The sequence below is a fragment of the Rhagoletis pomonella genome, unplaced genomic scaffold, assembly GCF_013731165.1.
Source record: "Rhagoletis pomonella isolate Grant_MI unplaced genomic scaffold, Rhpom_1.0 Rhpom_scaffold_00007, whole genome shotgun sequence".
Taxonomy (NCBI): domain Eukaryota; kingdom Metazoa; phylum Arthropoda; class Insecta; order Diptera; family Tephritidae; genus Rhagoletis; species Rhagoletis pomonella.
In genome coordinates, this window is record NW_023458561.1 from 43291043 (window position 1) to 43310943 (window position 19901).

Below are 19901 nucleotides of genomic sequence, written 5' to 3' on the forward strand. Positions count from 1 at the left end.
TCAGCTGCCGATAAGCCCGATCGCAAAACATAGCACGCATACATACGTAAATATGTACATACACACCCTGCAGTGTAAATGAGGCACAGTCTCGCAAGGCACTAGTTCAGCACTACAAATTTCAGAACTACTCAGGGCTATCACGGAATCCATCGTAGAAAATCTACGAATTCGAATGCCTGCTACGAATACGAAAAAATTTCTATCACTGAATCCGAATGAACTCGACAATATCGTTGTCAGTTTCGAATGCTGATTCGAAATGAGCGAGTGCAAAGTAAACAATCGACATTTTGCTTACGCTGCCCAGGCAGTGGCAATGGCCGAGTGAGCAAACCACTAGACTACCGTTTAAGAGGTCCGAATTCGGGTCCGAGTGATTTGGTTATAGTTACATCATTTGGTTATAGATAATAATAATAATAGATTGGCGCTTACACATATGTTAGTGTTTGGCCGAGCTTCTCCTCCGATTTGTGGCGTGCGCCTTGATGTTGTCACACAAAGCGGAGGGACCTACAGTTTTACGCCGACTCCGAACGGCGATTGTATTTTTATGAGAAGCTGTTTTTCATGGCAGAAATACACTCGGAGGTTTGCCATTGCCTGCCGAGGGACGACCGCTGTTAAGAAAAAACCTTTTTTCTATATTTTTGCGATGTTGCTTTGACCAGGGTTTGAACCCAGGCATTGTGGAGTGGAAGCGCGCACTGCTTACCACTACACCACAGCGGCCGGTTATAGATACCAAACTATATAATGAAGGAAATATATTTGGATGACTTTTCTCTGAATGTATAGAAAAACGGATGCAGCGGGGGCTTGCTTACTTTAAAGTTATTTGTTTGGCGTTTTGTTCGTTCAAATGCGAATCCATTCAGCACTTCACATATGGTTTTTCATAGCTTCGTAATGCAAAACAACTTGGGACCTTCTGGAATCGAACAAATAACAGCAAGCGCCTCTGCACACTCAGCTACTGCCAAAGGTATATAAACTTGTTTTCAAATGATCAGCTTGAATTAAGCTGCCTTTACACGGGTCTACTGGAAAATCGTCTGAGAAATCAACCAGCAAAAAAAAAAAAATACATTTTACGGTTGGATTGCCATTTACACTGGTCGATTTTGACTGAACGACAAAAGTAGACTAGAAAATTGACCAGTGTAAAGACGGCTTTACATTTCTTACAAACATTCAAAAAAATTGCATTGCAAATTGAAAACAAACTGATTTGAAAATAATTTAATTAACACATCGTAGGACATCGCAATATTAAATTCGCCAGTTGCTAGCGCACTAGTCATGGCTCTAAATTCTCTAGTACGGAACCAGTTCGACACTAGTGCGTTTCCGCACAGGATGTGTTGATCATAACATAGTTCAGTGTGCGGCATATTGCTTGGTTTGACTAAACCCTTTTTCTCATCGGTTTGTGTAGGTAGTTGTCTATGGAAACCTAAATATCAGAAGCGGTCCCTTTCAGAAAATTGATTTCCGAACTCGGAACTTACCACGCACTCGATCCAAGATCGACACATGAAAATATCGCGCAAAAGTCTGTGGCGCATCTCGGCCTATATATCTGTTATCAGCAATACTGTGGCATAAAATACTTAAACAATAGAATGCTCCTTGTTGATTTTGCTTTTTATTCAACTTGAATTATAAATAACTTCACTCGCCTGTGAGCTGTAGAGAATAACGGGCATTTTATATGAAATGCCGCTAAACAAAAATAGAGCGCGAGTAATTGGTAGAGGTGTTCTTTAGACTATTTAATACAAAAATTTGGTTAATGTTTTTATAAATAAATAAATACGAGCAATGAACAACTTTAAAATACTAAATAAAAAATTATAATAACTAAATTAAAGCGGGAAAGTGATATAAACAAATTACAAAATATATTTATCTTATCAAAAATTAATTGTTCATGCTGAATACTGGTACAATTTTATCAAAATCGAGTGTCCAATTTGGTGACCAGAAAAAATTCGAACATTACAATGAACGCGAGAATATATTTACTATACGATTTAAAAACGAATATAAACGCGGTAAAAATAAATTTGAATAACCACTGAAGCGTTATAAATATCACAACATTTTTAACGTAAATTATGGATATTGTATTGTGACTAAAAATGGTTATCAAAAGATAAGAGCCATGACACTCTTTGTTTCAGTATTTCTGCTTATCAATATTAGAGTTTGCACAAACTGTCAACCTATTTGAGGAGCAAATATGGAAGATCTTAGTATTTGCATAATATCGTTGGTGATAATAGTGTTCGCATTATTTATTATACGTGTAAGTGTATAAAAATAGAATGTAAAATTCATGATTGTTAGCACAGATGTATTGTATGTATGTAATACCCACACGCTTTTTTCGCTTGCAGATAATCACCTTATCAATACGAAATGCAATAATATTACAACAACTGAAGCAAGAGGGTGAGTGACTTATGCCTGGCACCGTACCTTAAAATGTGTTTCAGTGCATAATAATGATTTGTTATAAAATATACAGATTTATGTATGCATATGAAAGGACATCGAAAAAAATTCTCAAATTCAGATATCGGTTGCAAATAAAGCAATACTAGCAGACCCGGCGAACTTCGTCCCGCCCAAGACTTTTTTTTTTTTATATATCGAGCCCTAACCGCCAAAATAACGTAAGCGACATTTTTTCCAAAATTTTTCAATTGACCCGGGTCCGGCTGAAAAAATTTAACAAATGCAAAATGCAAATATGATAAAATATGCAATAAAAAACAACTAAATAGAACTGAAGAGGAATTTTGTGATTTTCTTCAATAAGAAAAAAAAATTTTGTTCAAAGGCGAATTCATATAAGGTGATATCGATTCTACAAATACAAAAATTACTTGTATTTTGTTTTTGCGTTTAGCTGACGATTGTCAAATTTTAGCTATTCTTCCCCGAAGGAAACAGGGTGACAGAAAATACAAACACTCTCACGTTTTCACTCACTCACTAGTGAAATTCAAAATTTTGACAATCACACGCTATTCACAGCCGATGAAGTGATTCAGTTATAGCCTTGAAAGGTAGTCGATTTTACAAGAAAATATTGACTGCTCATTGCACAGTATGCCCCAAACTCGTTGATCTGCTAGAGTCGGTTGTGTAAAACGGCAGCTCGTCTTCCGAATTTTAAGAGGTTCATTAAAACTATTAATAATTTAATCTAACCGCCGATACAAGACCATGAAATCGTTTGATTGTATTTTAATGGCTTCTATCTGGCTTGCGATTGATGTGGAAGCTGTCAACATAAAGTCTTTATTTGAAGATCTTAAATATTTGAGAAATCAGTGCAGAATAAACGCAGGAATTCAAAACGGTAGCTGGAAATATTGGTTCCGCATATACATATGTTCCAGGACAAATGGCGTAGAACAAGAAAACTTAGTGACAAATTACTTCAAAAATCCATGGATTCGAATTCTGAGGCGAGGTCTTCTACGTTCCGCTTGGACTTATTGAAAACATGACGATACGATTTGATGCTTTCAAGAAACTTGAATCAAAAATCTTTCTTTTCTTTGGAAATAACTTGAGCTAAGTAAATAATTTCGGTAAAAGCAAACAGTATCCTTCTGTGAAACGATAACGATAACAAAAAAAATTAAGATGAAAAATATTGCGAATATTTAAAAAATTTCAACACGCGGTCACTTGTTTGAGGCACTGTATATGCATGCGCATTAGGGTGGTTCAAAAATGAATGTGGTGAAAGTAAAGTCTGAATTTTATCGCCCTATTCCCACAACACTGACAAAACTCAGCGGCTGACTATTGCCTTTACTACTGCGCCTAATACTATGCCGCAAATTTATTTTAAACTCTCGTATGGTGACAATTGTCAGTGTTGTTGTTATGACCTAGTGAGTACGCGACAACGGCGAAACAACCTCAATGTTTATACATATTGTGTTTTAGGCGCAATAATTGTGACAGTAGTCATACGATGAATTTTGTCAGTGCTGTGGGAATAGGGCGGTTAATGCTCTAACCCGCTAGGATTGTTCTAAATCGAAAAAATTATATCCGTTTCATTATTTTTAAATGAAAAAATATTTAGAGGTCGCTCAAAGCGTTCAAAGTTTTCTATGAATTTTATATAGGAAAATGCATTTTTGTGGAAACCTCTAAATATTTTTTAATTTTAAAGTAAAAAACCGGGGTAAATTTTTTCGGTATAGAACAATCCTACGGAGTGAGAGCATTAAAATTCTGACTCTACTAATTTTGGATCACCATACTGAACACACAAATGTACATATGTATGTATGGACGCATGTTCATGAATTTGTTAATTTGTCTTAGAATTTATCGCTAAACAAAACACTGCTACAAAAACAAAATGGTCGTCGAATATTAGCCGGGTCTTAATAAATATCCAACAGTTGACTCACTGTTAAGTAGAAAATAATTTAAATGTACATATGTACATTAGAGTGGTCCAAAAACTGTAAAGTCGAAATTTTAATTCCGCCGACCCCTAGGATTGTTCTATATAAAAAATATACTTCTTTTTTTAATTTAAAATCAAAAAATATTTAGGGAGTGCTCAAAGCGCTCAAAGTTTTCGTATAAATGGTATAGAATTCTTGAAAATCAATATTTTCAATCGGAAAACTCTGGTTTATTTAGCCGCTTCCTAAATATTTTTTGATTTCAAAATAAAAAATAGGAGTATCTTCCTTTTCGGTATAGAAAAATCCTAGGGGGTGGCGGCATTAAAATTCCGACTTTACCTTTTCCACATGCATTTTTTGACCACCCTAATATACATACATACATATGTACGTACAACTGGCGGTCATTTGGAATGAGTAGTCAAAAATAACAGTCGCAAAGTTAACATGTAACGAACGGATGGCAAAAAGTAGTCGCTACAAAGGAGTAAAATGTTTTAAATAGTTTTTCTTTGGGTTTGCATACGAAAACGAACCAAACGATTACGAACAGTCAAAATCGAATTTCACATAAATCGCAATGTACGAAAATTTCAATACCGTTACGCCTATGAATGGCTTGGTAAATTATACAACGATCAGCGCTGTACAAACACCAACAACCACACAATCAAATTCCGTATTCCACTGTTGCAATTGGTTTGGACTCTATAACTATTTGGTGGTACTTTTTGTTCTCCTTGCCGGGCTGTGCATATTACTTGGGAAGGTGAAGTGACAGAAATTCAAATTATCTATAGCGTGTTTATATTAATAAAATATAATTCTCTTCAAAATATTTAATTGAAGGTGATCATTAAAGCTCGACGCCGAAAATATCGACTTCTGCAACCAGGTAAATGTTAACTCTTACACTTCAAGAATTTGAATTAGTGAATTTACGCGCTAAATATACTACAAATAACCCTCGAGTTCAATTTAGAGGTGAAGAGCCAGGTCCAGCAAAAATTTGAAAACGTTGAGGTTGTTCACGCTTGCCTGGTTATCAGGTTATGTGCAAGAATGTTAGAATACAAGATTGCGTCTATCAGAGAGGATTTTTGAGAATAACTTTTGTGCGACGTCACACTGGTGCAATTGCGAGAGAGAAATGCCAAAACGTAAGCAAGAATGGAAGAAGAAGAAAAAATGTTGCAAGGAAAACGTAAACAAGTTGCACAAGTGTGACGTCATACAAACAACGATTCTGTCAAATTCACTGAGATAGGAGTAGCGGTATCGTGATTGGCGCAACCTCTATTTCTCTCAATCGTGGGTTATGTGGTTATATTTTTTACTCAGTTTACATTAATAAAATACACTATACAGGGCGTGTGTGAATCGGTAACAAAGTTCTAAGAGGAAAGCTGTTGAATAATATTTTTACTATGGTGGAACCGTTTTGCCAATCTGCTGTGTGAAATGAAATCTTTTTTGACAGTGGTAAATTTTTGATAACCGTAGATTTATGCGGAATAAAATATTACAAATTGAAGTGAAGTTAATATTTTAAGAAAACATCTACCATCGTTGATTGCAATTCATCAATTTAAGCTTTTATTTAACGAAAAGTTGCACACATCAACAATCTTAGCGATTGTCAAAATTTTCTATGCCCTTGTCAAAAATTTACTCGCCGCGAACTTTGTTACTGATTCAAACACGCTCACAATAATAATTTTTAACCAGATAACCAGGTAAGTGTGTACAACCTCTTTTGAAAAGTTAACACGTAAATTAAAATTTTAGTGAAATGAAGCCATATATTAAATTTTTTAAATACTGTCTACAGTGATCTACAGTGATGTAGCGCTGCCAAGTCCTCCGACACTGATTTTTTTTATGTTTTCTTCTCTTTTGTAATTTCATTTTTTTACATAATCTTTAGATTTTAATGTTCAAAAAAAAAGGAACGAATGGTATATTCGAAGTCTGCAACCAATATATAAACGAAATAAAAATATATAGATGTCGTGCTTGCTTTTTTTTTTGCTACCGACCAGTGTAATTCAATTGGTAATCTCAAATATTTATAAAAAAGCATTTTGTCACTAGCCTTAAATAAACAAAAAATTATAAATCAGAAAAATAAAATGGTATTGTTATTAAATCAAAAGTAAAAAATATTACTTTATTCAATAGCTGTCGCATCTATCCACACCCCCTTGCCACGCCACTGCATGTTACGAACAAACTAAATACTCCTTTAAAAAAATACAGAAACCCAAACTTTCTTTGTCTATCTTAATGCATATGCACGCCCAAGAATAATAGGGGTATTCTCTAAGGGCCGGTTGTTCAATGTCTGATTAGCAAAAATCGGAGGTAGAAGCTCCGGTTAGATACAACAACTGCTTTATCGATCACATGTTATATGCATGATGTCGAAGCCGTCGATAATGATGTTTAACCGGCAAGTAGTGATAACCAGACATTGAACAACCGGCCCTAAGTCTTGAAAAACCCTTGAACGTTGCACGGTAGAACTGGCTTTCCTATGGGAAAACTTTCCAAACTGTGCAAGGGTTATACGGGAATTCGAGAATACCCCTATTATATAGAAGCATAGGAAATATTCATATTTTACACATAATTACTTACCTTATCAGCTCATTTGTCAATGTTTCATCGAAGAAAATCCTATAAGTTAGATAAAATTTGCGCACCTTTACCGCCTTTATTGGCAAAAGGCAAGTATTGGCTTAACGGTAAAAACAAATGAACATACATACACACACCCACAGACACACGTATGTATGTATATACACAAATGCCAGTATGTAATCTTTTCTAAAAATATTTGCGCAAATACATACGTACGTACATATGAACAAACAAAGCCAAGAATTAAAGTCGAAAACATATATACATACATACATATGTGCATACGTGCATAGAAAATCAAAAGTTGCCCTACAATTTCGGATAAACTTAATTTTTAGTTGAAAAATATCTTTGCTGCGTAACGTTTGGTATCCTTAAAATGTCGGTCATGTTTGCTAGCATTACAACGGTCGGTACAACCGTCGGGACGACTATAACCTCACATTTACGAAACAGTACATCAACGGTATATTCTGCCGGTAATAAAAGTATCGCGATTACTACCGCTCTAACAACGGCCAGTAGCGATAATGTAACAGAAACTCCGTGGCTATCCACAACGGTTGAACCAGCAGCTTCGGGTACTGTTATCATCACTGATGATTATTGGTACTGGGGCAGTTTGTATTACTTTTACATTATTTTATTGCTATTCTTGTGCTTCGGCTTGATTTTGGTACGTATGTATGCAAGAGAATCGTGTTGCAGCAGTAACTAAGTTCAAATAAAAATTAACATTTATTTTTTTCCGCATGTCTCTGTTACAATAAAAAAAAGGCCGGTATTACACGCAATAAACGTTCAGCAGAGGCACAGAGAGGTAATCATAATATATGTACATACATATTTATATCGTACCTTTACTACAAGAGCGTCGAAGAATTAAAAATTTGAGAATAACGGAATTAAAGTTTACAGCCGCGTGGTAAAAATGAAGACACATTTTCTTCTAAGAAAAGAACCTATTATTACTCGGTGCGCATGCGTATTTCAGCATAAACTAAAACAACTTTTTTTTTGATTACATATTACACTCTTGCAGTAATGGTACGATATATCGCTAACTTAGAGTGAAAAGTTGCTAAGTCCACTTTTTTTGAAAAGTCATATTTTGAAATAGAGAGCATGACAAATTAAAAATGCGTTGTTTCGAAAAGGGTTAAGGTACTTTCGAAAAGAATTAAGGTACTTTTATTTTATTATTTCTCGTTTATATTCAATGAAAGGTAAATTTGCCAAGTCCAAAGGAAACACCAAAAAACCGACGAGGCCAAAATAATACGAAATCTTTTAATAAAGACCGTATCTTTCTGATTCGTATGGAATTGGCATTTGCTTTAAATACGCAGAATTGTGTATTAGAAGTTTTGCGAAATACTTGAAGTGGCTAAACGAAGTTTTTTTTTTCAAAAAAAGGGAACCTCTACTTCAAGTGCCCTAAGCCTTGCTTAATCCATGTCTCTAATCCTTTCTACTCAATTGGTAAGCCTTTCTACTTACTTAAGCAAGGATTAGAGATATGATGCACTTAACAGTAGTATAGGTTTTTTTTTTTGAGTTGCGAGTTGTGTCGTTATTGCAGAGGACCATCTATATGCACAACGCAGAAAGGAAAATCTACTTAAATACCGCGCTTTGATAGGTGTATCGGCACTTTTAACAATAATAAAGTTTAGGGCGAGTCGTTTATTTATTTATTTTCAAATTTTTATAAATGATTGATTATTTTTAACGCATTTCGCGTTAGTCACGGTAGCGTAATAGGAATTTAATTTTACTGCAGAACAATTTAAAATCGCACGAGTCCAATTTTTTTTTAGATTTTGTTATCGAAATTTTTATAGATTTTGTTATCGATATTTTTATCAATTTTGTTGTTTTTTCAATTTAGTTATCGATATTTTATCGATTTTGTTATCGATATTTGGATCGAATTTGTTATCGATCTTGTATCGATATTTTTACCGAATTTGTTATGGAAATAGTTATTGATATTTTCAGCGGTTTTGTTATCGATATTTTGATGAATGTTACTATCGATTTTGTTATCCATAGAGTATAAAGATACAAATAAAGATAAAGAAAAACAGAATGACAGGATAGAGGTAGGGTTCTAGACAGAAAAAAGACAAAAAATATAACCTTAAGCAAAAGCAGATGTAAATATAATGATAATATATAAATGTAATGAAAATGGGAAAATTTCTGAAAACGCATAGCTCCATCGGATAGCGCGTACAAAAATTTATAGAAATCATAGTTTTCGAATTTCTTTTCCCATTTTTTGTCTGCTTCCCAGATAGTCGAAAATCAGCTTGTTTCGCACTGCTCAGCGCGCTTGGGACATTTGACGTGAATTGCCCCATATACAGCCATGTGCAAATTAATAAGGACACAGTTTTGCCAGATTTGGCTATTTTTTTATTGGTTGTTTAATGTTGCTCATCTGGAAGGCCTCCTATGAGTAGCGAAAGAAGAAGTCCTTCAATTTGTGCCACTCCATACAAAAAAGAAAGGAGAAAGCACTGTAGAATGGAAGGCCTCTTGACTCTCAGGCAGGCCTTTCGAAAGGGCTTTTAACTCCTGAAATTATCTACTGGGCTAATCTGAAAAATGCCCTGTCTGCAATCGGGATGTACGACTGGCGCCACCTCGCAAACCACAAAGGCCATTGGCGTAGTTTTTTGGTATCGGCCCACACAGACGAACGGTTGTAGAACCAAACAATTGTCCAAAACTGGCGTGAAGTTCTCCTCTTATGTTTAGTTATCTAATACATTTTTGTTAGTCACTTTCACTGAGTTTTTTATTTCGCCTTATATTTTAACTTACAACAAGTATTTTGTACGCTGCAGCTCACTTATCCGCTAGTTGAGAGAAGTGTTACATTAAAAAAGGTGGATGTACATAGTAGCATAAATAGTTTAGCAACTTATCTACATACATATACTATATACACATATGCCAACCATAAATTATCTATGTATATTTGTATGAAAATTAAAATTCCTTAAGGCACATTTAATTCTATAACAGCTGCTTTAACGCTGCGAAAAAGCCAAAATTAATGCAGCCCAAGTACACATAGTAGATGTTCAATTTGAATATTTCCCACTTCTCACGCACCAACAATTTCAGCGCATTCCAACGCGTTGAGTCCAGTGATTTTTGTTCACTAATAGTCGAATGAACACAACATTTGGACATAACCCAGAAGGCAGTCATGCGATTTTGTGTACGTAACGTAGCTTCTATGCCGCGAATCAGGTCGTTGGTTTTAAGTATGAGCAGCATTTGGCGATCAACTTGCTCTAACACATCGGCGATGTGTGGCAATACAAGTGAGGTGTTGTCTTGCAGCGTTTCTTTCTGTGTGGCATAAATATGCAGTGATTTGTTGTTGTATCTCAAAAGAAAAATGAATGCAATTTAATTTCTACTCACCTCTTCTTTGGTGTACTTCACTTTGTTGATGCCTTGAATTAGTGTCTCCCACGGTCGCCCCGTAACCATGCAAGCAAATAATCCATATAAATCACCTTTGATACCCAAATTCTGACTATGCACACGCATAGCCTGTCGATCGACGTTCAATATGCTGAGCCAGAGCTTTGAGTATTCATAACGGAATTTGTCAGTTAGATTCGCATAGAGACCATGATCTAATAATATGATTTCTACTTGTCCCTTTGGACTTTTATGTACAAGTATGTTACCAGGATGAGGATCACTGTGCACGAAACCCGTTGTGAAAATCATTTCCGAATACAATTGTCCAATCTTATTCGACACAGTAAATGGATCGATTTTATGCTGCTTAATATAGTCCAGATCGTTCACCTGGCCACCTTCCAAGTACTCCATGACTAGTACACGCGGTGAGCTTAGTTCCCAATAAATTTTCGGCACACGTAGCCATGAGTATTTTTGAAATTGCTTCGCTACTTTCTCTGCATTTTTGCCCTCATTCAGAAAATCCAGTTCCACAGGTAAATTCTTTTTGCACTCATCGACTAGCCATTGTATTTTGAAGTCGGGGAAAACGCGTGACATCAATTTCACTAGTACCTCCATAGTCTTCATATCGACGCGGGAGTTTCCCTTCACATAGGGATGTTGTACTTTAACAGCGACCACCTCGCCCGTTTTGAGTGTTGCCTTATGCACTTGCGCTAGCGATGCAGTTCCAAGTGGATTTGGTTCAAAGGTCTCAAATATATCCTCAGGATTTTGTTTTAAATCTTGTCGTATGACTTTGTATAAATCCTCGATAGGATTTTGTGGTGCATTCGAGTGTAGTATTTTCATTGTTTGTACAAATTCTTTGGGTAGTAAATACTCCAATGCACCAATATGTTGGCCAGTTTTTATGTAAACACCCTTATTGACGCAAATCAGTTCTAGTAACTTTTGGGCGGCTATTTTGTGTACACGACTCTTTTCCGCTTTATACTCGGGCATGTTTTTGTCCCACTCACGATAGAACAGTTCGCGTTTGTAAGTGAGTGCCACATCGAAAACAGTGATTGCCGAACGGCCGAGACGCACAATACCCAAGGAGTTGACATCGTAGTCGTTTGTGTGTAGACTAAGGCCGGTGCTAACGACGCCAGCGCCAATGATGCTGTACGAAAGGACACGACGAAACATTTATGGCACACTTTTGTTGCTCGATGTGTTTACTTGCAAGGCAGCACAGCGATGTATGAATGTAGCTGCAAATTTAAGGAAAACTGAATTAATGTGATGAATTTCATAAATATGTATGTATGTACATTAGGGTGGTCCTTAAATGTAGAAAGCAAATTTTTACATCAGATTTCTTAATAATTTAACTTAAAATTTCTTTAATCTCTATAGAGGAATCTGAACTTTTGCCCCTGTGCGACACGACTTAACCGTCTCCAATCGGGACTAAAATTTGTTTTTATACAAAATTTATGAATCCTCTACACTATCTACAAAAAAACCTCAAGATTTTAGACCCAAGGTTTCTTCGACAAATTTGCTTAGAATTACTCGTAGAATCCTTCTGTGCTATACACGCATAGCCGAAAAAGTTTCCCATACAAATTGACCCGCCCTAATGTAAGTGTGATGTTGCGCTTGTATAAAGATTGCTGGTCGAGATGCGTGGGCATAAATTAGAATTTGCGGTGCACTCAGGTGAAAAATTTCCAGCTTGTCAATAATGATCGCCAAGCGTTATTTTTTGACCTTCTCTTACATGAAATAAATGCTATAAATAACAAAGCTGGTGAAGTCAGTCTATTGGGCACAATGCTGCAAATGACTATACCCAGTAGAACTTGGGAGCATCCTACGATTGCCTTTAAAAAGAATTGGAAAAAAATTACATTACTAGCAAGAAATTAATTCCAATTACAATATGCAGGTCCTTGCAATAGAATAAAAGAAATTACATTTGAAATTACTGCTAGGGAGTTGAAACAGTAAACGATTCCTTTGCTGTGGACTGAAGGAATTGATTCCTAATTACAATTACTGGGGAACATAATTGGAATTGCTCTACCATGAATTCATGTTTATAATTCGCTGGACTATTGTGGTGAGGATGCTATGCCTGTCTGTAGATGATTCGTTTAAGAAAAATCTTTTTGCTCGTGCCCATTGAAACAGACATTAGCACTTTAAGGCATTTACCAGTTCCAAGATATTTTCATTTAAGTTTGCATTGCGAATGAAAAAAATGCCAACTTAAAAAATGTAAAATGTTACTCATACGCCATGTACGAGTATTAACGAGACGCCTATGTACGTTATAGCGTATGAGTAACCACTTTTCCTGCTCCTATTTCATACAAAAACAAAGTATCAATTTACAGGGTGAAATATTAAATCTTGAATAGAGTTCAGAGTCTGAGTATTTTTTCACATACCAATTTAAATAATTCTCATTATAAACCAGGTACCAAGAACGCGTTCCGGTTATGGTTTAGTTCTGCATAAGAAGAAAATGTAATGTCAAGAACGTTCGCAGTAAAAACCAAATGGGAAACAGTATTGAGAGCAGTTTGAACGTTCTGCTATAGAACAAAACGAGAACGTTAAGAATGAGAGGAGCGTCTGCGTGTTGGGATGAAAAATCGTTTCAGTGAGAACCATGATGGTTAATTCTAAGTCAGAGGAAAGTTGGGATCATTTCAACTTCCAGATCATTTATCATTAGGGTGAACTGTCCATTTACGAAAAAATTTTTAACTTTCTGTGCAAGTAAAGTTCGTTTCTAAAGTGTTTCGTTGACTTGAACTAGTAAATACCGTGTCTAACGTTAGAGAAAATATTTTGATTTTATATTAGAATTCTAATGTAGTTCGCAATTTGAAAATCAGTTTAGAGAACTATGTTAAAATTCCCAAATGCAAATGTGCTAATGTATAAATCGTGTGATCCCTGCTTTAAAATACGATTAGATATTTCACCGTTTTCTCGATAACGTGAGCTAAGACCTTTTTGTAGAGAATGCTAAATAAAATTTTCGACAGTTTCTCTAAACATCTCCTAACCTTCTACCTTACAGAAACACAAGACAATTCGAATCGTTTTTTTAATCGTTCTCTAACCTAAATGCTTGTTGGGAATTCGCATAATTATCTCAGTTCTTTTTTGACTTGTTTTAATATTCAAACATTTCTCGCTTCCATTCTTCGCGTGAATAGTTCAAAAAATATTTGTTCCCGTTTCGTTCTCTGTCAGAAAGTTCCTGGGACTTAAGTTCCCAAATGGTTCTTCCAAAGAAAGTTCCTTAGACTTATATTAGCATTTTGTTCTTTGCCAGAATATTCCGGAGACTTTTGTTCCCAGTTTGTTCTCTTAGAAATGTTCCCGAAAATATGGTTATCATTTTGTTTTCTTTGTGAACGTTGCACAGGGTTTTGTTCTTATATAATTCCTGTTGAGAACATTCTAGACGGTTTGGTTCCCATTTCGGTTTGGGCTTTTGAGCGTTCTTGGGAACAAAACTACGAGAATGACGTTTAGTTTCGATCATGTCTTTTGTTCTTGGCGCCTGTTCTTAACCGCGAATGAAAGTACTTACATATCTATTAAAATAGAAAAAAACTGATTTACAATTTTTGGAATAAAAAAATTATAAAATAAACCTGTTTTCAAATTGTTCCTTATTAATTCTCTTAGGGCCGGTTGCATGGAGTAGAAAACATCGTTAATGATGTTAATCGATGATTAATGTCAACCAGGCTTTGAGCAACCGGCACCAAAATAATGAAAAAAAAACGGGAGATGATTGCTATATTTTGGAAGATATTAATTTTCTTACGCAAGATTTGCTATCTCGACCACTATGAGGCGGGTGGCTACAGCGCTAATCAAGAGGTTAGATTTGTTATTAGCCGTTTACTATAACTTATAGAATATAAGACCCATGCGTACACACATACTTATATTTAATATATAAAACGGCCTATATATGTATGTATGTTTTGAGGCAAACTTTTGAGCCCCTGGAAATCGGAGGAGCTCAGGCCAATAAACACCTTTCCCAACTTAGAAAAAAATACTGGAAACGGTTGTAAAAAATCAACTATTAAACTATATTGAGTCAAATAAAATACTCATTAAGGAGCAGTCAGGTTTTAGGGCTAATCACTCATGCGAAACAGCGCTAATGGAAGGAGGACCTGAACTCCAAGAAAACTATCTTGGCGGTGTTTGTGGACCTTAAGAGAGCCTTCGAGACAATCGACAGGGAAATAATGCTAAAAAAACTCGAATATATTGGTATAGATAACATCGAACTTACATGGTTCCGTAGTTTTCTTTCTGATAGGAAGCAACAAACGGTGATTGGCACAGCTCTATCCACAAAGGTAGCAGTAGATATTGGTCTACCACAAGGGTCGGTGTTAGCTCCAATACTCTTTAATATTTATATCAACGACATAAACTCAGCATTGAAGTATTGTAAGATAAAATTGTTCGCCGACGATACCCTCTTAACCCTCAGTGACTATAATCTACCCAATGCAATGATTAAAATGCAGGAAGACCTTCATTGTTTGTATAAATGGTTGTGCGTAAACAGACTGCAATTAAATGTGAACAAGACAAAGTTTATGGTCATATCTAGAGCAGCTAACGTTAGCTCCGATAATTACAGTTTAAAAATTAAAGATGAAGTAATTGAGAAAGTGAGAATCATTAAATATCTAGGTATATATATCGATGATAAGTTAAAATTTGAGGAACATATTGACTACACAGTAGCAAAAATTGGTAAAAAAATTGGTCTCATGAAAAGATCATGTAAGTACTTAGGAAGGAGGTATAAGACTTTGGTCTACAGATCTATAGTTGAACCACATTTCATATACTGTCCAACTATCTTTTTTATAGCAAGCGACACACAAATAGGTAAGCTTCAAAAAATGCAAAATAGGGCTATGCGATTTATCTTGAACAAGCGGTACGACACACCCATATAGGAAATGATCGCAGAATTAAACTGGCTGAGCGTGAAACAGCACATTTTCTATCACGCTATGAAATTCGTGTTTAACATAAAACAAGGTAGACTCCCAGATTATCTGAGTGATATCCTACGATGTAATAGTGAAACCCATTCGTATTTACTCAGGGGAAATAATAGCTTCAGGCTGCCGCTGTATACTACTACTTGATCACTGTAGAACATTGGATATTAGATAGAAAGGTCCGGCATGGAAAGTAGTCCTTTCCATCCGTACTAGCTGGATGACTCTGGATTTAGTCCATTCAGATCACCCATAATGTATGAAATAAGAAGGTCGGCATTGAAACTAGTCCTTTCCGTCCGATCAAATAGCGCGACTCTGGATTTCGTCCATTCAGATCACCCATAATGTATGAAATAAGAAGGTCGGCATTGAAACTAGTCCTTTCCGTCCGATCAAATAGCGCGACTCTGGATTTCGTCCATTCAGATCGCCTGCCGGTAGAGAAGTATATAAGAAGCGGCTTGGAAACTAGTCCTTGGCGGCTCTGGAAATTACACTCTTAGACCGCATATCGTACGTGATATATTTACGGTACTGCTTGGAATCCCGTCCATTCCAACAGCATCGAGAATATGCTATCTTAGTTAAATATACATACTATTATATAGCTTAGAAGGAATTATGTAACAGGTTAACGTATTTTAAGCATTAAATTTAACTTTACTTTTATTGTATATTGCAATACATAATTCAAATGTATATACGTGAATGTATATAGGTCAAATGACTGTAATAAATAAATAAATAAATAAATAAATAAATAAATAAAATAAATGGATATTAAACAAATTGACGAATAGCAATATTTTCTATTGGTTGCAAATATTTATATGCAAATATGCTCTTCCATCTTCACATGTTTGTCTTTTAAGCTGTCAATTGTCTATGCTTTTTCATATAAAACTATCATTAAGCAATTTTTCATCATTTGTTTGTCCTTTAAAATGCTTCGAAGTGCGCGCAATTTACATATATATGTATGTAGATACATGACTTTATTAACCGTCGTAATATTCGGACGAATTGATAACCTTTTCTTATTTGTAAAGTCGGTTAATAACCAGTACATATCTGAATGAATGACTACATATGTATATACATACATACTTGTAGTGGGAGAACTGTGAGCCGCACAAAAATGTACTAGCCATATGATTTAATCGTTATTTAATCAAGAAATCAATCAAAATTTTTACTGCGAGAATTATATGAAATGCGTGACCACCTGATAACAGCATTAAAAATTCGCATTGAAAAAAAAATAATGAAGCACCTTAAACGGGAATAGTTACATATGTACACATGCATATGAACACCAGTATATTTCCGTGCCATACCAAACAGATGATTGCAATTCACTCCGCTCCACATTTTTATTTGGCGCTCTGGGCGTGCTGTGGAACATTGCACGCTGTTGCTGTCGATTGTTTGTTTTTCGTGACTTTCACTCTGCCAATGCCAAGCCATGCCAAAGAGAACAACAATAACCACTACAGCAGAAAACTCACTATGTAATACCCAATAACTATCAAATCCCAGTGCCAGTAGGAGCAGCATAGGTACCGGAGACTGTGTTACATGGTTACATAAACAATGAATAACTTGAATTGAATTTTCTACAAAGCGAATACATACGCGTATAAAATAAATAAAATACACCTGATGGTTATAGTGCGAATTTCACTTATACAGTATATGTTGCTTAAGTAATACTTGTGAAATCGTTAGAATTTGCTCGAGTCAACACTACCACGTACTATGTATTTAAGTTGAGAGCCAGTTGGTTAATGTAAGAACACGTGAAATAGCGCTATAAGTCAAGAGCTAACATGACTTTTGATACCGATTTAATGAATTGAAAATGTTAATGACGACGATCATGACGGAGCAACGATGACGACGACAAAGGCATCGACTTTGACCTTAACACAACCATACAACACATGCGCTTGCCGCGAACAACAATACCCGACTGACAAGCTAATACAATGCTTATACGTTTTGCTCTTGATGAGTAAGTACTAGTTGGACGCACCGCTTCTGTGAGTAGTTGGTATGTATGTAGGTATGGATGCGCTAATATGAGTACATACTACATATTATGGGATGTTTTGGGTAACTTTGTGAGCGCTGCTGTTTGTTGAGCATCTCTCGCGCATACAAAGGTGATTTTATTTGAGTGGCGATAGTATTTATTGTTTTTGTGTTGCCTGAGAATTCGGAATTATGTAACGGGTGATTTTTTAAGAGCTTGATAACTTTTTTTTTAAAAAAAACGCATAAAATTTGCAAAATCTCATCGGTTCTTTATTTGAAACGTTAGATTGGTCCATGACATTTACTTTTTGAAGATAATTTCATTTAAATGTTGACCGCGGCTGCGTCTTAGGTGGTCCATTCGGAAAGTCCAATTTTGGGCAACTTTTTCGAGCATTTCGGCCGGAATAGCCCGAATTTCTTCGGAAATGTTGTCTTCCAAAGCTGGAATAGTTGCTGGCTTATTTCTGTAGACTTTAGACTTGACGTAGCCCCACAAAAAATAGTCTAAAGGCGTCAAATCGCATGATCTTGGTGGCCAACTTACCGGTCCATTTCTTGAGATGAATTGTTCTCCGAAGTTTTCCCTCAAAATGGCCATAGAATCGCGAGCTGTGTGGCATGTAGCGCCATCTTGTTGAAACCACATGTCAACCAAGTTCAGTTCTTCCATTTTTGGCAACAAAAAGTTTGTTAGCATCGAACGATAGCGATCGCCATTCACCGTAACGTTGCGTCCAACAGCATCTTTGAAAAAATACGGTCCAATGATTCCACCAGCGTACAAACCACACCAAACAGTTCATTTTTCGGGATGCATGGGCAGTTCTTGAACGGCTTCTGGTTGCTCTTCACTCCAAATGCGGCAATTTTGCTTATTTACGAAGCCATTCAACCAGAAATGAGCCTCATCGCTGAACAAAATTTGTCGATAAAAAAGCGGATTTTCTGCCAACTTTTCTAGGGCCCATTCACTGAAAATTCGACGTTGTGGCAGATCGTTCGGCTTCAGTTCTTGCACGAGCTGTATTTTATACGGTTTTACACCAAGATCTTTGCGTAAAATCTTCCATGTGGTCGAATAACACAAACCCAATTGCTGCGAACGGCGACGAATCGACATTTCACGGTCTTCAGCAACACTCTCAGAAACAGACGCAATATTCTCTTCTGTACGCACTGTACGCATTCGTGTGGTTGGTTTAATGTCCAATAAAGTAAACTGAGTGCGAAACTTGGTCACAATCGCATTAATTGTTTGCTCACTTGGTCGATTATGTAGACCATAAATCGGACGTAAAGCGCGAAACACATTTCGAACCGAACACTGATTTTGGTAATAAAATTCAATGATTTGCAAGCGTTGCTCGTTAGTAAGTCTATTCATGATGAAATTTCAAAGCATACTGAGCATCTTTCTCTTTGACACCATGTCTGAAATCCCACGTGATCTGTCAAATACTAATGCATGAAAATCCTAACCTCAAAAAAATCACCCGTTATTTCACCAGGTAAGAACTTGTATGCTGTTGGTTAACTGGGTTATATAGAATTGAAATATGCAGATGTGTTTGCATAGTTTTTTTTTTTGTTAACAAAAGCCCCAATACCTATTTGATCCCCTACGTCACATTTTTTTTTTAAATGGCATGTTTTGGCCAAAATCGATTTAATTCGGGAACCTATGCTTCAATTTTCCTCGAGGGATATTTTCTCGGAACCTCTTAAACCTATAGATTCTACTCGAATGAGTCACCAAACTAGCGTAGGTAGTTACGATTTGTTTTGTCCGCTACCCAACCTTATGTACGTACATTAGGTTGGTTCGAAAATTTTACTTTCCTGAACTCAATTAGAAGCCTGTAAAATATGTTTCGTTTATTTTAAATCGGAGAGCCCGCATATCGATTCAAAAGCGACACAAAGCACACTGGTCGGAAAAAGACGGATTCTTGGTATCCAAAATTACCCCCATGAGGGGTAATTAAAATCACACGAATAAACTTGTTTCATGGGACATTGAAAAATTCTGCTAAATCTTGACCAATTCAATTCTGCGTGTCCATATCGTATAAAAGAGGATTATTACGAACGTTTTCTATTAGTTTTGCAAGCCGCGTTTCGAATGCGTCAAAAGAGAGGAACATTGAATGTTGGAAAAATTCGCAGCGTCGAAATCGTGAAAAGTGTGCGCTAGTTCATTAAAATATATGGTTAGCACTGTTGTAATTTTTGGTTTTGCGGATTCGCA

The 19901-nt window shown here is 36.0% G+C and overlaps 2 protein-coding genes across 3 annotated transcripts in view; both read right to left on the bottom strand.

Moving 5' to 3' along the window:
* Positions 1–9875: 9875 nt before the first annotated feature.
* Positions 9876–17594, bottom strand: LOC118742881 (aarF domain-containing kinase 1-like). 2 transcript variants are annotated; one of them, XM_036475291.1, is made up of 3 exons: positions 17302–17594; positions 10542–11812; positions 9876–10466 (listed from the first exon to the last, which is right to left on the bottom strand). In XM_036475291.1, exons 2-3 carry the CDS (start codon positions 11745–11747, stop codon positions 10125–10127), a joined length of 1548 nt encoding a protein of 515 aa, XP_036331184.1. In that variant the 5' UTR covers positions 11748–11812; positions 17302–17594; the 3' UTR covers positions 9876–10124. The 2 variants fall into 2 exon arrangements, with proteins under 2 accessions (XP_036331184.1, XP_036331185.1); XM_036475292.1 differs by lacking the exon at positions 17302–17594 and adding an exon at positions 14881–15131.
* The window catches only part of LOC118742882 (aarF domain-containing kinase 1), an 18227-nt gene continuing 8201 nt past the window's right edge, over positions 9876–19901 (bottom strand). Inside the window, exon 3 of the mRNA XM_036475293.1 lies at positions 9876–10096. The gene's annotated coding sequence lies outside the window, so the exon portion shown is untranslated. The remainder of the gene's footprint in view (positions 10097–19901) is intronic.

Excerpts from the sequence above, each read along its gene's own strand:
- LOC118742881 (XM_036475291.1), bottom strand. The coding sequence starts at position 11,747 with ATGTTTCGTCGTGTCCTTTCGTACAGCATCATTGGCGCTGGCGTCGTT. Across the intron at positions 10,467-10,541 it reads TGAAGTACACCAAAGAAGAG|AAAGAAACGCTGCAAGACAA; the intron begins GTGAGTAGAAAT and ends TATGCCACACAG.